General features: G+C 41.5%; 1 protein-coding gene and 2 non-coding genes across 3 annotated transcripts; all 3 read right to left on the reverse strand.

Moving 5' to 3' along the window:
* Positions 1–751: 751 nt before the first annotated feature.
* Positions 752–17,329, reverse strand: HSPA9 (heat shock protein family A (Hsp70) member 9). The gene is made up of 17 exons (XM_033095904.1): positions 17,138–17,329; positions 15,776–15,834; positions 15,461–15,548; positions 13,700–13,881; positions 12,836–12,960; positions 11,815–11,888; positions 11,632–11,738; positions 10,995–11,157; positions 10,448–10,540; positions 6,525–6,734; positions 5,191–5,418; positions 4,207–4,311; positions 3,505–3,622; positions 2,797–2,891; positions 2,350–2,442; positions 2,029–2,169; positions 752–1,691 (listed from the first exon to the last, which is right to left on the reverse strand). The coding sequence occupies exons 1-17, from the start codon at positions 17,216–17,218 to the stop codon at positions 1,614–1,616; spliced, it is 2,040 nt and encodes a 679-aa protein (XP_032951795.1). The 5' UTR covers positions 17,219–17,329; the 3' UTR covers positions 752–1,613.
* Positions 4,624–4,689, reverse strand: LOC117017157 (small nucleolar RNA SNORD63). The gene has a single exon (XR_004422030.1). It is a non-coding gene; the product is annotated as a small nucleolar RNA SNORD63 (small nucleolar RNA).
* Positions 6,069–6,140, reverse strand: LOC117017156 (small nucleolar RNA SNORD63). The gene has a single exon (XR_004422029.1). It is a non-coding gene; the product is annotated as a small nucleolar RNA SNORD63 (small nucleolar RNA).
* Positions 17,330–17,545: the final 216 nt, after the last annotated feature.

Consider the following 17,545-nt stretch of genomic DNA (forward strand, 5'->3'; position numbering starts at 1 on the left):
TATTTCCAGGACTTTATTGGGCAAGTGTTTTTTTCCCCAGGACCCATCAGCTCCAAGTCAAGTTGTCCTTTCAATCTTAGTTGTGGAGGGCACAGCTCAGCTCCAAGTCCAGTTGCCGTTTTCAATCTAGTTGCAGGGGGCGCAGCCCACCCTCCCATGCGGGAGTCCAACTGGCAACCTTGTTGATGAGAGCACGCGCTCCTAACCAACTGAGCCACGCGCTCCTAACCAACTGAGCCATCAGGCTGCCCCTTGATTTTTTAAAATATGTATGAACCACAAAACCTAACAAAAGGAGGCATTACGTTGGGGGCGGGGGTGGAAGTCCATGTACTTGATTACCAGACTCCTTTAGGCATGGCATAGGACAGTAACCCACGAGACATGAGGGAAGTCTGCTGGAGGACCTTTGGGAAATAACACTTGACAGATACAAGTAGGATGCCTTCACCTTTCTGCTTCTGAAGTTGTCAGAATGTGATAATTAGAACTACATCAGAATTTGGGACAAGGAAACTCGATGAGGATGAAAAAGCAGAAAGATGGGAATCTCAGTTCCCCAAAGTAGTGAGGCACTAAACTTGTACCTTAGGGCTTTTGCTCCTAGACATGTACAAGCTACTTAGAGCTGAAAGTGACCTGAAAACAGTAGCAGCCCTGGTTTTCATGCTAGAGAAGAGATCTAGAGAATGTTTTAACATTCCAAACAGAAGATGGGTTTTAAGAGAAAACAACTAAACTCCAAACTATATTTGTCCTTGGTGACAGTGCTTATTATTGAATTATACTAGTCCTTCTAAATCTTGAATTTGCATTTTTAGCCTGTGTTAAAAAATCTTGTATTTCACCTGAGTTGACCCTAGGTCAGGGAATTGGGAAATATGGTACACGTTATATTCTCAAAGCTCAATCTCAGAGCCTCTCCTCTCACAAACGAGATCAAGATGCTTTTCGTATTTATTAAAAAAAAAAAAAATTCCAGGATGGATCAAAAAGAACAATCAAGGATACAGGTGCCAGACATAGGCCAGAAGGTAGCTAGAAAAGTATGCCTTAGGAAAATTAGGAAGCCTTATGACCTTGTTTTAAAAGCTGTCCCTAACATAAATAGCTTAGTTTTCCACTAATCTAGCTTCCCCTGCTCTACGTGTGAACGTGGCACAGCTGGCTTGCCTTGAAAGGCCTCAGTACTGCTGTACACAGACTGGTACAGCAGTCCTCAGCTAATTGAAAGTATCTCCAACCCCAATAGGGTCTCATTCAAGGTTCCTCACTACCTTCATTGTTATGAGATGGTTTCACCCCTTGAAAACATGGCTATTTCAGCACAAAACAATGTTTTTATAATGATCAAGAAATCATCTTCCCCCCTTTTACGTGCAGCTGGAAAATGATAGGCTAGGGACAGAACATTGTGAACTTTTGCACTGTTGGAATTAACACTCATTAAATGATCATTAGCTAACAGTCACTAAATTTACATATTAAGGAAATTATATATAGAATACTGCAAAAACACAGTAAAAGACTGAAGTTTGCCCATTTCTGCTCAGGAAGTCCCTTCATTCCCAAGCGTCATAATGTTGTCCTTTTGGCTCCAAAGTTGACTGCTATTACTGTTTCTCCTCCTTTTGATCTTCCTTTTGTTCCCCAGCACCAGAGCTTCCAGAGCCTTCTCGCTCAGATGCCATCTGTTAAGAAAACATTTGAGAGCTACTCATTAAATGCTAAGGTTGACAGTTTGCTCTATGATGAACTAAAATAAAAAATAAAGGAGCCATCCATATCCTGCCCATTCCACATTCCCTCCCTCCTTGTGTACACAATGGTGGTTTTTGTGACTCCTTCTCTTTGACCTCACCCTCTCCCCCAAAGTAGAGTCAAGAAGGCAAGAAGGGTTATTTCCAGTACTCCCAGTTCTATAAATGGCTATGCAGGGAGCCATCAGTGAGTAATCAAGAGCAGTTATACCAAGGTTAAATTAGGAGCAAAATATTCACTGAGCAAAACATTCTTCAGTCCTTGTACCTTTTTGTATGCCATTTCGAAGAGCTTCAATGACGCTTGCTGAAGAGAAGATGCTGCCTGCCTTATGTTTTCTCCAGTTTCACTATCTTTCCGAGCCAGGAGCTCCCTCATTTTGGAAATCTCTTCTTTTAGCTTGTTGCACTTAAAAACAAAATAAAACCCTCACTTTTTCTGTGTTTCTTATCCTATTACATGTAGCAGTTAAATTCAGAAACATTTTTTTAAAAAACTAAATCCTATCAACACCCCCACAGAAAAACAAACTTCACTGGCCTTGGTGACAATGCCTCCAAACTTCCAACTATTATAAAAAAGGCTCACCTCATCAGCAGGCAACTGGTCCTTGAATTCTTCCATCTTGCTTTCTGTGTCATGAATGATTCCTTCAGCCATATTAACTGCTTCAACTCGTTCCTGAGAGAAATTAGAAATTTAGTATAAATGAACTTCTCAATCAACCAGCTTGCTGCAGGTCCTCACTAAGCAAGACAATATGCTGACTGCTACATAGTTACAGTAAAAACAGTAAAGGGGAGAAATCACTGTGGTCTGAGGTAGTCTGGGATGTCTGGGATCGATTTTAGCTGGATTCTATAACATGAGAATTGATATGGGAAGACTGAGAATAAGAAAGAAAGGCATTCCACACACACAAGTTATGAGCAAAGGGGGAGAAGGACAGAGTGAGGGTAAGAAGATTAAGAGATCAATGGCACATGTCTTAACTCGCACTTTCACCTCCCAGCTAAAAAGGCAGAAAGTAATTACCTTCCTTCGCCTGTCTTCCTCCGCATACTTCTCTGCGTTTTTAACCATATTTTCAATATCATCTTTGCTTAACCCACCAGAAGACTGGATCACAACTATAGTGAAAAGAAAGCATTTAGTTACTCGCCAGGTGAAATACTATGTCTCTTCCTCTATTAAGAAAAAGAACACTCCTGCTCAAAGTAGCCAATCTTGATGTGAATTCTGTATGACAAGGAAAACCCTGTCTGTTTATAATAAGCAGAAAGAAACCAAGGGTCTGACCTATACAAAGACTATCCTGCCCACCAAAATTTCAGCTCAGCAATCAAGAGGCTCAGTGCTTGCCTGTTTTGGGAAATAAACACCACATCTGTTGATGTGAATCTGGTAACTTAGGAGAAAAAGGGCAAAGAGGACTCATCATCCTAGAGCAGGGGTGTCCAAACTTTTTTCAACGTTTTTCACCAAGGGCCATATGCAGTAAAATACACAAACAGCCGGGCCACTCACTTGAGGTCAAGTACGTATTGCCTCACCTGGTTTATTGAAGTAAACTAAATATATTTTTGAAATTTGCTGCGGGCCAATTAACAATGGATTGTGGGCCGCAGTTGGCCCGCAGGCCACAGTTTGGATACCCCTGTCCTAGAGGGTCTTGCCCCCAAAAGAAAGGAATTCCAAGGTCCCGCACCTCACTCTCATGGTCTGATAAATAAGAACACTTACTCTGCTGTTCGCGTCCTGTACCCTTATCTTTGGCAGAAACATGTACTATCCCATTGGCATCAATGTCAAATGTAACTTCAATCTGTGGAACTCCACGAGGGGCTGGGGGAATTCCAATCTGAAATAAATAAATACCCAGAATAAGCTCCTCTCACACGGAGGTCCAGTGCTCTAGTTCCAAACTGTATGGTCATCTTGGGGGAACAAGCTGCTTGGTTCCAGGGCGTAACAGATGATAGTTTCACTTAATTAAATGTACAAAAACAGAAGTTTGTAAGTAAGGGTAGTAGTTTCAGTGCCTGAAATAAACAGGGCTCATATCATTGAAGGCTGGCTATAGCAAGTAATCATAACAGCTGTATGTACCTGGGGACACAGCGTTTATCTAAGAACCAATAAGCAATACTAACTAGAAGCCAATAGTGTGAAGTGTCTCTTAAATTACTAATCAGGAATTTCTCCTAATTAGCATTGTTTACGACCATTTCCCTGGCACTTATAATATTCTTGAAGTTCCTAAGACACAAGAACAACCAAGATTTTCAGGTAAAAGCTGAAGCCATGGGTATCCAGTTCTATAAGTCGTCTGCACTGTATGTTAACACAGACTGTGTGTGGCAGCAGTGTATGGTAATACTCTTAGGAGTTAGAATATAGTCTAAAAAAAGAATGAGGAGCATATTGAGGATTTCCAATACCTACCAAAGTAAATTGTCCAAGAAGTTTGTTGTCTCCAGCCATCTCTCTCTCACCCTGACACACTTTAATCTCCACTTGAGTCTGACCATCAGCGGCTGTAGAAAACACCTAGGGAGAAAAGAAACTTTCTGGGTTGGCAATCTGATTAAACTACTCCCCTTACACAGTACAAGCCAAAGAAAGAAATTCACATCCCAACGTTGGAAGAGTCCTCATGTACACTGTTTTCAGAACAAAGACTTAATGTCTTTGCAGGGAACAGGAGTAGGATTAGCACAGCAAAAGGGCATGCAATAGCTATTGTTTCTACTAAGCAAGCGCACTGTACAAAGATGCAACACTGGCCCAGAAGGCCTCAAGAGTAGCTAAAAAAGCTGTTGAAATATGCTCATCTGGGGAAACAGGTCAGAGATAGGATTTTGTGCTCAGTCACAGGAAGTCTCCACACACTTTTCTTCAGAATATATTGACAATGTATCATTGCACAAACAGTAATAGCCAGTTTTCCAAAATAGGTCAAAATTGGGAAAGTCAGGAAATAATTCTTAATCCAAGACCAAGCCATTGTCCAAACAGCTCTGCTTGGTATCTCAGAACGCCCAGCATTCACCCATAAGACAAGCCCATTCCCCAGTCGTAACCAGGCCATTCTTTTTAATGTCTCTGAGAACAGAAGAGTACAGGGAATTTAGTTCCAAATGAGGAGTCTCCTTTTGGCAAATTATTTTAATTCCTCAAAGGAGAGAATATTAATGCCTTTCCTACAATCAGCCTTTCTTACAATCATCACTGCTGGCTGTTAGGTAAAGAGAACTATTCCAGGAACAAAAAGAAAAAAGAACAAGAGTCTTACCACCCACATTCCACTAGTATGGTCTGTAAAACAAAAAGTGAAGTTTTCTAGGAAAAGCTCAGAAAGGTGGCTACAGTCACATCGCTCACAGAACCTAGTATCTGTGTGACAAGGCAGGGCGGGGAGGCTCTTACCTGGCTTTTCTTGGTTGGAATAGTGGTGTTCCTGTTAATGAGTTTGGTGAACACACCTCCCAGAGTCTCAATACCCAGAGAAAGAGGAGTGACATCCAGGAGCAACACATCAGTGACATCACCAGCCAACACACCTCCCTGAATGGCAGCTCCAATGGCCACCGCCTCGTCGGGATTGACAGCTTTACTTGGGGATCGGCCAAAGAGATCCTGCACAGTCTGCTGAACCTGAGCATTAAGAAAAAAGAACCTGTTGCCCACTACTCAGAACAACTACCCAAGACGGGCAGAGAGCACGTGTGTCCCAAGACCCCAGTAAATCACAGGACGTGTTGCTTCAGATCCAAGAATGTTCACTCAAATTACTAGTATTTCATAGTTGTTCTTGTTTATGATATAGGTGTATCATGTAGGTAACACTCATACTTGACTCATGAGTATCTCATTCATAGCCCTTCTAAATTTGGGAAGAATTTGCGTTAAGTTTCCCATATAACTGCTTTCCCATGTAACACATTAAATTAGAAACAGAGGGTGCAAGGCAAGGGGACTTAGAAATTGTATAGCTCAAGTTCTCTTCTACATATCAACTAAAAATCAACTCAAAAGAAGCGGTGGTCATTCAGTAATTCAACATTGGTGCTAATGTGGGGATTATCCCCCCCCCTTAACTAATGCTAGGAAAAAGCACTATCTGAATAGCATCTGGGATAATTTGTTAACATAAAGATATCCGCCTGGTTCAAAGCCTCTCTCTCTCCAGGTTTATTCTGTGCATATTTTCCTAATCCCACGCACTCCAAAGGAAAAATTAAGAAAATATCAAGGCCCAAGATAATTCGATGAACGCTGTAATGAGTTGCATCTTCAACAAGTTCTGTGCTCAGTCAGTAGTTTTCCACACACCTGTCTTTTCAGAATGATGTGTTGAATAAAATGCATCACTGCACAATCTTTGTTGAAGAGTCGTGATTAGAAACCCCGAACAATATGCTGCAAAATTGCCCCAGAGGCTACTTTAGTTAGTACCAAGGTTTTAAGCTATCTCTGACCTCAAACTTTCATTTCTAAAAACTCTGCAAAGACTTAAGTTCAATATCCTCCCTGTTACCACCCCAAAGATATTTTACCCTTCCCAATCCTTTTTCTTACACCCTTAAATTTAAAGAAGAGGCTGAACTCTTTAGTTAGGGCACAAATTCATCCTCCTTTCAAGGTTACCATGGAAGTAAGGCCACATATTCATATCCTTACACAACATAAACCATTTGACCCAAGTAAACATTATGTGCTAGACCTCTGCTCTCCATGCCAAAAATTCCATGGCTCCATACCTTGGGCATTCTAGTCATGCCACCAACAAGAATTACTTCTCCTATGTCACTCTTGCTGACTTCTGCATCTTGCATGGCTTTCTGGCATGGGGCAATAGTCCTCTTGATTAGCTCAACGACAATCCCCTCAAACTGAGCCCGGGTCAGCTTCATATTCAAATGCTTGGGTCCAGAAGCATCCATTGTAAGATATGGCAAGTTGATGTCAGTCTGCAAAGAAAGCACGGAGACCAGTAGTGGTGAATTTTCTTTATTATTTCAATTAAAATAAGACCACACTCTAGGACAAGACTTTGATTGTCACAGGGAGGGTCAGACATACTTGAAACAAATAGCCACTAAAGACAGTGACTCTAAGAGTCAATCTCTTAATATAAAATACTGAATGTCAATTACAATTGAAAAATAAAAAAAAAATTAGCTTAAAAAAAAGATTCAGTCTTTTTTTTCCTGAAAGGTAAACACTAAAAAATCTGTTACTAAACAATGAAGAACAAAGTAGACAAGCAGGAAAAATTCCTGTTCAGGTGATGAAGAAATGTTCTGCCACTAAATATACATTAAGAAGCACACCACTGTTTTTTTCCACTAAGTTTTAAAAAATTCCATGAACATGGAAAAAAAAACCCCAAAACATCAAAGGTATGCTCTGAACCAAATAACCTGCCACCAAGCCAGGGCTTTGTAAGTTCCAGGAAGATGGTTAGAAAGCTACAAAAGAAATGCTACAGAGAACTACAAGAACTGACTTTACTGCCATCATATCCACAGAGAGCAGTTAACACGGCTACAGTCACACCATGTTATATCCAGTATTTAATAAACCCCAAATCTTCGTAAGGCATGGATTAAGAATAGACTAACAAGGGCGACCGGTTGGTTCAGTTGGTTAGAGCACAGTGCTCGTAACACCAACGTCGCCGGTTCGATTCCCACATGGGCCAGTAACCTGTGCCCTCCACAACTAGATTAAAAACGACCTGACTTGCTGCTGATGGGTGCTGGAAAAACACAGTTCCCCAATAAAAATTAAAAAAAAAAAGAAACAGACTAACAAAACTAACCACTAAACAACTGAAACAGGTGCCCTAGGTGTAAACCCTTAGGAATAGAATTACCTTATGCCTTTCCTCCAACTTCACATCAATGCAAGGCCAACAGGAATAAAGACTGAGGAGAACAAATCCTTAACCACTTTTCTTCAGGTAAAGTACCTGAGACACTTACAGGCTTAACAAATGGTGAAAGTTAACACATCTTCTGTAGAAATAGTGATAGTGGGTATTGCTTCAAAGAACACCATTGGCAGTTTCCCTCTTTCTTTGTAAAATGTTACTAACCCGAATCAGAAAATAGAATTTAATTACCCAAACCAATGTGATCCCATAAAATTTTGACAATGGCAATGTTCTACATTTGTGCTGTTCAACTCAGGAGCCACGAGCCACATATGGCGGAGCACCTGAAGAGGCTAATACAACTGAGTAACAGAGTTCTAAAATTTACCTAATTTTTTTTTAAAAAAGATTTTATTGGGGAAGGGGAACAGGACTTTATTGGGACAGTGTGTATTTCCAGGACTTTATTGGGGAACAGTGTGTTCTTCCCAGGACCCAAGTTAACTTGTTGTACTTTCAATCTTAGTTGTGGAAGGCACAGCTCAGCTCCAAGTCCAGTTGCCATTGTTCAATCTTAGTTGCACGGGGCGCAGCCCACCATCACTTGCGGGAGTCGAACCCACAACCTTATGGTTGAGAGCGCATGCTCCAACGCTCCTACCGAGCCATCTGACCGCCCATGAAACTTTACTTTATTTTCAATACCCACATGTGGCTAGTGTATTAGTGCAGTTCTATATGCTGTAAGTTAGTAAGTAACAACAACTCCAGGGCACAACCCTCTAAAACCAGCTCATCAGCTTTGTCCCTCAGGTCTCTCAAATCTAAGTCTCTCTTACCCTCACACTCCAGTCCCAGTCCTCTCACCAGCTGGTGTGCTGCAATAGCCTCCCAATGATATCCCACAGCCACTCAGGCGGCCCTCTGCCACAGAAGCCCTCCCCACCAAAAACAAATCTGCACTCCACCTCAGCCAGAGTGCTTTTCATAAACCCCAATCTGACCATGTTACTGCCCCCAACATCAAGTTTTCATGGTTTATACTTACTCATCTCAGGACAGACACCAATCACCCATCTATAAAGCCTCTAGCCTCATATTCCATGCTGCCCCCGACCCCCACCCCCGCTGGTCTGCACTTCAGCCACACTGGCCCTTTCTCATATCTTCACCCCAAGGGCTCATATTTAATCGAGCCTTTATCTCTTCCTGATTAACTCATCTTTCAGACGTTCCCCTTATGTCAAACACCTGTATCAACTGTCAGGTTCCTCTATTATAATTATAAATCTAACCATGCCTTTCTACCACGTTAATAGCTTACATTTTTAGTAGTTACTATTTACTACACATAGCTTAAGCATGCTACGTATCTATAGTAGTAATCCTGGCAACTCTAGGGGGGGAAGTAGCACTATTGTCTCCTCATCTTAGTTATAGATAAGACAAAAATGTTAAGTATTTTAGCCAAGGTCACACAGCTAGTAAGGAAATAGGACATGAATCCTAGAAGTCTTGCCTGCAGAACCTCTCTTAACCTCTACATTACTTCTGATTTCACATTTAATATAATGTTCTAAATAATGTCCACCTCCCCAAACAAAACTGTCAACTCCATGAGGGTCGTGTTTCTAGGAGTCTATACTCCAGATTTGCAATCACACATGCACAATGTATAAGGATACACCTTACTGTAATAGCAAAATGCTGGAAAACCACCCAAATGCCTAGCATTAGAATACAGCAGGTCTTTGAGTAACTTTTTTTTCCTAACGTTTTAATATCGATCACATGCCACAGGAGCTTAATTTTTGTTTATATCAATTAGCCTGTGGTAAAATTGTTTTTCTTATACATCATTTCACTTAGTCGTAGAACCTATCAATGACATTAAGTGAGGACTTAACTATACAGCCATACTAAAACCAACAAAGCCCTCCCTCCAAAAAGTGTCAGATCCCTGGGAAGAATTACAAGCTAGTTTCTGGCAGTGCCACAATATTTCTACCATAACCCTACCCATCACGTTGCAAAGTTCTGCCACTCTGTATGACAGCATGAAAAAAGCAACACCATCAACATTATGGATGACTTTGTACAACTTTGTCACTCCTCATAATTGCTTAAAAATCCAGGTTTGATGGAAGTTAATACCTCTTCCCTTCCCAGTGGGTAATCAAACAACCAACCAGTCACGTGCCCTGCTTCCCTGCTGCCACCGAGCACCTGGAACTAGATCTCTTGCTTTCCATCTTGTTGCATCTCTGACCTGGGCCTAACATGCTTTCTACAATTCTGTTCTTAGTGGTTTAAGGCATAGTGAAGCTTCACTTCTCAGAAGTGGAGCAGCATACGCTGACACCTTAAACAGGTGCTGAGCAAATCTGATACCCACAGAAGGGAAAAACTTGCACAGGTGTACAAACCCGCCTTCAGCCAGGTTTCGTAACTCATTTTCTAGATTGGTGATCCAAATAATTAAATGAGGAATGATGAGAGTCACACAAAGAGGTGTCATGAGTTAAGTGAAGAGAGTAGCGGTTGTGAGAGTCTGTTTACAGGTTAGCAATTCTAATTTTGCGCACTGCTAGTCTAGATTTTAGCTTCAGTATATATAACCTCTAATTGGGTGATTAAGAAATTTCCATAAAAAAATACTACTCCTTTGTTCATGGAAAGGTTTTTACCACCAACCAGAAAACTGTAATAATATTAGACCAACATTAAAGCGATTAGAACATGCTACTTAAGTCAACTCAGGCTGAAAAGATCCATCAAGACTGCTGGGATCTGTCCACGTCTCACCTGCACAGATGAGGAGAGTTCACACTTAGCCTTCTCAGCAGCTTCCCGAACCCTCTGAAGTGCCATGTTGTCTTTGGTCAAATCAACCCCTGTCTACAAAGTGAAGACACACAATACTGGTGTTAGTGAGATAATGATTACATTTATACTGCAGCGGTAAGCTGCAACAACACAAAATAGAGCTATACCTTTATGAACAAGTATGAATTACTTAAAAATCTGTAGGGAAAAGAAAACCTATGCTAAAAAAAGCTCTTTGTACCTGCAGGGCTGAACTGATCTCAGCTCTTTCAATCTGTAGGAGTCTAGCTCAAAAAAAGAGTTCCAAAATTCCTTTTCCAATATTGTATACAGAATGCCATGTCCTCCCATCTGTTGTTTATTCCCAATCTAAAGCTCCAATAACCAGAATAGTTCAGTCCACACATGAAACTGAAGTGCAAATATTTCAGTGCTCTATTCAGCAAAAAATGATAAAGCAAACAGCAATCTGAACAAGGAAATTCTCAACATCCTGATGTCCACATGTTAACCACTGGTAACTAACCTCTCTTTTGAACTCCTTCACAATATGTTGTAGCAACGCCTGGTCAAAGTCTTCCCCACCTAAGAAAGTGTCTCCATTGGTGGACTTCACCTCAAATACTCCTTTCTGAATTTCCAAGATAGAAATATCGAAAGTTCCACCACCTAAATCATATACAGCAATACTAGAAAGAAAAAAGAAAGCCTTAAGGAACAAAGCCTATTTCAATAACCAAAGGAACATAAACTTGGCCAAGTCCCCCAAGGTGTAATTACTATTAAATTTGGTAACTGCCCAAGTGACATCTGTTAACATGTGACCCTAACAGCTACACATAAAATATATGTACAGTTGAAATGAAATAAATTCACTTAAAAGCATAATTGACAGTATTCAACCACTCTTTTGGATAACTACTTGCCGACATACATATCAAAGGGGGAAAAAATGAACATAGACCAGTACTTATGAAAAAAAAAGTAAATAATGATTTTGAAATGAATGAAAAACACAGACCATACAGCCTTGAAAAAAGTCAAGGTGGTACATTTTTAGTCTAAGTACAAGGCTCAATCACTAATACAGACGACTTAGGATAAGTCTCACGGTTCCATGAACTTAGGCTCACAAAGCTAGGTGGGGTTTACTGCAGACTTACACTTTGTCTTCCGATTTGTCTAGACCGTAGGCCAGAGCAGCAGCTGTGGGTTCATTAATCACTCGAAGCACATTTAGTCCAGCTATCTGGCCAGCATCCTTCGTGGCCTGAAGAAAAAGAAAAGGCATTCTCCACCGTTGTGTCCCAAGTACCATTAATTTCTAAATAAAAGTGCTAACTTACCTGTCTTTGAGAGTCATTGAAATAAGCTGGGACTGTGATCACAGCATTTTTTGCTGTATGTCCCAAGTAATTTTCTGGAAAAGAATCAAAGAACAAATTCAATAGTGAGATTCTGTCAGATGGAATAGGTAACAGAATCACTAATGCAGCCTAAAAACCTGTGTCATCCTCTTGGAGCCACAAAGAGCATTCATCTGTTTTTTAGCATGTGACCTACCTAACATGTAGAGACCTTGTAAGAAAACACTCCAACTAAAGACTGATTAAAAACCCAAGATCTGGGTCAGCCCAGTGGCTCAGGTGGTTGGAGGGCCATGCTCCTAACACTGAGGGTCGCCAGTTCGATTCCCACATGGGGCAGTGAGCTGCGCCCTCTATAGCTAAAATTGTGAAAAACAGCTCTCCCTGGAGCTGGGCTGCCGCCAGCTGCTGTGTGCTGCTGTGTGCTGCTGTGGGCTACTATGAGCGGCCGGTGGCCATCGTGAGCAGCCAGCGAGAGCTGCCGTGAGCTGTTGTGACCAACGACCGACTGCCTCAGCTGGGGGAGCGCAAGGCTCACAATACCAGCATGTGCCAGGGAGCTGTGTCCTACACAACTAGACTGAGAAAAACAACAGCTTGAACCGGAGTGGGGTGCAAAAAGGGGGGAAACCCCCAAGATCTCACCTTTAATATTTTAGTGAAGGTTCACCAGTGACTTAAAACAGCCACTAGTTTCTTCAAATGGGAAGTTCTAAGTTTTACCTAACAGAGACTTTTACAAAGGCTTAATGTGTAGTCTTTTGGCTTTCAATACTCTAATCCCCTACACTAGAAAAAAAGAAACGAAAAAGCCACCATTAGGGAAGATAAATTCAATGTGCAAGGAAAATACAAAAAGTAACAAAATATTGCCATTCCTAGGATTTCTATATAAAAGCCATCACAGACTCAACCAAGGGACGGACACTGGGGTAAGAAAGCTAGTAATCTGAGAAATCACCAGTTCTTGGAACTTTCCTAGATGTGAACTAAACCTCACCTGCAGTCTCTTTCATCTTCATCAACACAAACGCGCCAATCTGACTTGGAGAATAGAGTTTTCCATGAGCTTCAACCCAGGCATCACCATTGGAGGCACGGACAATTTTAAAGGGAACATTTTTGCTGCAAGACACAAAAAATGTTTGTGAAAAAACATGCCAGTACAACCTACCACGACAAGGTTACCATACATCATGAATGTCCACCCTCCATTCCCAGAGATCCACGGCCAATGACAACTTCAGAAATTCATTTAATGAAAATAATCATTAACATGTAAAAACATCCTGATGAAACCTCAATATTATTTACTTCCCACCAAACAAAAGATTTATGCAGCTGCTTTGGGAAACGATTACAGTTACCATTTGACCCAGCAATTCCATTAATAGGTATCTAACCAAGAGAAATAAAAACATGTCCACACATAAACCTGTATGCAGGTGTTCATGGCAGCATTATTTATAATAGCTAAAAAGTGGAAACCCAAATACTTATTAAATAACATGGATCAACGAAATGCAGCATATATCCACAGAATGGAGTATTATTTGGCTAGAAAAAGGAATGAAGTACGGATACATGCTGCAGCATGGACGAACCTTGATGGAACCTATGCCATTATCTCCCTTATGAGTTTAATACCAATTTACATGGTCCAGGAACGACAAGCCAAATCTTCACATACCGTGTCTATACACAGCAAAACATCTAATCTATGGAGGCAATAGTGAATTTTTTTGAAGATATCCTTTTGGCAGGATCGGGCTTGCCCCCCAGTGACATGTAAAATTACTAAGTGCTACAGGGATCCTGCTAAAAAGATTCTTTGCAACTAACTAACACTTTTGCTATTACTCACATGTCTTTCTGGACTTCAGGGTCATCATACCGCCGGCCCATGAGACGCTTGGTGGCATAGAATGTGTTGTTTGGGTTGGTGACAGCCTGTCGCTTGGCTGGCATGCCAACAAGTCGCTCACCATCTGTTGTAAAGGCCACAACTGAAGGGGTGGTTCTGGCACCTTCGGCATTCTCTAGCACCTAAAACTCCCAAAGCAAGACAGAGAATGAGGTTCCAGTCACCACCAGTGTCTTTATATCAATCATTTAAGACAAAACAGGTACCAAATCACAAAACAAATGCTCAAGAATAGTACTAACTGGCACACTTTTCTGCTCTGTACATACTGATACAGTAAGTACCTTCTGTTGGAGTTAGATGTTTAAAATATATTTAGTCGTTTACTTTGAAACAATGTGTAACTAAAAACAGGAAAAACCAAATAAATGTAAACCAGATCTTTCATAGTCAATTAGAGACAAGGTAATCTTTCCTTCCACACGGAGAATTAAATCTACTTGTCATTTTTTCTGTAATAGCTAAAAGTTTTAAGAATATTAAAAATAAAAAATTGCCAAGCAGCAATTCAAGAATCTCAAGTGCTCTAAATCTTAAGAATACAGTGGGAATAAAGGTTTCATGTGTCATGAAAAGACTAAGGCGGGGTAAAGGGCTTGGGAAACTGGGTGAAAAAGGTGAAGGGATTAAGAAATACAAATTGGGGTGGACGGGTGGCTCAGTTGGTTAGAGCACGAGCTCTGGGCAATGCGGCTGCCAGTTCGATTCCCACATGGGCCAGCAAGCTGCACCCTCCGCGACTATAATGAAGTCAACGAGCTGCCGCTCAGCTCCCAGGTAGCTAGATGGCTCAGTTAGTTGGAGCGCAGGCTCTCAACCACAAGGTTGCCAGTTCGACTCCTTGACTCCCGCAAGGGATGGTGGGCTGTGCCCCCTGCAACTAACAACGGCAACTGGAGCTGAGCTGTACCTTTCACAACTAAGACTGAAAGGACAACAACTTGACTTGGAAAAGTCCTGGAAGTACACACAGTTCCCCAATGAAGTCCTGTTCCCCTTCCCCAATAAAATCTTAAAAAAAAAACACACCAAATTGGTAATTATAAAATAGTCACAGGGATGTAAAGTACAGCATTTAGAATCTACTCAATACTGTTACAATAGCTATGTATAGTGCCAGGCGGGTACTAGATTAATCAGAGGGATCACTGTCAGGGGGGATTCACTGCATAAATTATATAAATATTTAACAACTATGCTGTACACCTGAAACTAATGTAAAATAATACTGAATGACAACTGTAACTGAAAAAAACAACAAAAAAAGAAAGGGAGGCTTTTGAAGAATAGCCTTTACCACAACAGGAAGCTCCTAAGAACATGCTTTACTTAGCTTAGGATGCAGCCCATGAGTTATATGGGGTTCCACTCGCTTCTCGACTGTTCCTGTACCTCCAACTTTGGTTCAATTGACTTATAAGAACGCAGGATACTAATTACAGTTATCAATAGTGCAAGCCATCCAAGTAGGTCCTAATGGTAACTTAGTCGTCTTACCTCTATACCAGAACACACTTAAATCCTGGGAAGTCAAATCCATTTAATTAGCACCATGCAATTAAGCACAAAGGTTCATCTCATAAGAGTCTTAAGAATTTAAAAGCAGCTTTTCAAATGTCCCTTATTTAAGCCAAAGGACAAAGAATTTCAAATTGGGTAGTAGCTACCATTACATGATCCAGAGTTTCCAATCATGCTCACCTTTGCTTGTTTACCTTCCATAACTGCCACACAGGAGTTGGTAGTACCCAAATCAATACCAACAACTGCTCCCTTGATTGCTTCTGATCTGTAAGACATTTAAAACAATGCATCAGTTATCACCTTAATAGTGGCTGTCAACATGGTTGCAGGAATACCTAAGAAAACATATGATGTTGTGGGAAGTGACACAGTACATAATCTATAAATAAGTACAGATATATCCTTTTTTTGAGTGGAATCATTAATCACAAATTTAGACACTACTGTTATGGGGTTTAATATTTCTCTCAAAGGAAACGAAGTTATACTTACGCATAGTCCCGCCTTGAAACAATTCTAAAAGTCTCATGACTAAGGCCATTCCAGCTATCCTAAAAAGGAAAAAAATTGCATCAGCCATCAACTACATATAAAAACTTGAGTTTTTTCCAATTATTCTTCTGAAGGACACATGAAAGTTTGAAACTTGCATTCTATTAACTATGGCTATTGTGTATCAAGTTTACTGACATGTTTCTGACACAGCAAACAAAAGTAATAAAGTGTTTTTCAAATAAGGCAGATAAAAATGAGTAGATATAAATTTGTCTTGAGTTACATTACAACAGGGTTTCTCAACTTTGGCACTACTGATTTTGAACCAAGTATTTGTTGTAGGGGGCTGTTCTGTGCATGGTAGGATGTTTAGCAGCCTCTCAGGTCTCTACCTCTAGAAGTCAGTAGCGTGGTTCCCTAAATTGTAACACCAAAATTATCTCCAGAAATTACCAAATGTCCCTTGGGGAGGCAAAACTGCCCCTGGTTGAGAATCATTGCATTAGAAACTATTACTCAGACAGGTCTCAATTTCATTGTTAGGAGCAGCGTACACCTAAGTCCTACGTGTGTACTGCAGGTACAGATTTAATTTAGAGACATTTCCCCAACCAACTGCTTTAAAGGAACTAGGAAGGTCTAGAAAAAATTTTTTTCAGTAGTGGCCTCCAACCAGGATCAAAGACCTTTGATACAATCTAACCTTAAGACACTTCCAGGCCTTTCTTTAACCCCACCTGAGTGCAGAGACGAATATTCCAGTTCTCCAAAGATGCATGTTTTTTGGTCTTACATGATAATGAACAACCACTCCATGGCTTTCTCCCAATTTGCTTACTTTTTCTGAAATAACTGAAAAGGACAATCTTACACCAAAGATTCTCGGTAATACATACTTCTAAGCAAAAAATTGTATCTTAATTTTTTATTGTTAAGGTGCTTTCTTCTGTCATCTCTACATAGCCACGGCGTCCTTGCACACACTCTGTTTTACAGAGGAGAACAGTCGTCCCTGCGACGTGTAGGTGAAAATAAAAACTAGAATAGCAGTTTTCTTCCAACTAGAATTGCGTCTCTCGCCCCCAGGGCCAAACATGTCCTATCTGCCACAGAACGGACTATCACGACCACTATTCGTTACTTCGTGGAATAAGCCGACGATCGTGAGGGGTGTGACTCAGCAGGGCCCGAGACACGGAGGGAAACCCTGAAGTAGGCCTTAACTAGCCGCGCTCATTACTGAAGGCCCGTTATCTTCCCTCCTGATCTCTCCCAGAGGATTCTGATTCTGAAGGGAACGCCTGCTGCACCGACGCCCAAGGCCATCAGCGCCTCGGTGAAGGCCCGGCAGTTACTTACCTGGTGGCGGGCGACCGTGGGGCCCCGAGAGGCTGCAGCTCCGATAAGACGGGCTGCCGCGGCCCGGCTGGCGCTTATCATGGCGGCTTGGTGGTGGAAGCGATGGGCAGCGACCAGGAGCTCGGACAACCAGGAGCTGCGCTGCGCGGTGGTGTAAACTCTTCTGGAAACCTCCAACCACGTGGGGTGGGGGGCGGGGGTGGATAGCTGCGGCCTGGAGGTCCGCTCTTCCGCTAAGGTGCTACCTGCACTGCCTGACCAGAGACTATCTGACCGCCGCTTCCGGAGTCAGGATGTATGGCTAATACGCTCCGCAACGTGGTGGTTGGGAAAAGCTTATCCTTTCCTTCTGGCTGCGACAGGTCTGGGCTCAGTGAGAGGCGAGGGGGCTAAGAGAGGCATAAAGGC

This window comes from Rhinolophus ferrumequinum, chromosome 24, assembly GCF_004115265.2.
Source record: "Rhinolophus ferrumequinum isolate MPI-CBG mRhiFer1 chromosome 24, mRhiFer1_v1.p, whole genome shotgun sequence".
Lineage (NCBI taxonomy): Eukaryota > Metazoa > Chordata > Mammalia > Chiroptera > Rhinolophidae > Rhinolophus > Rhinolophus ferrumequinum.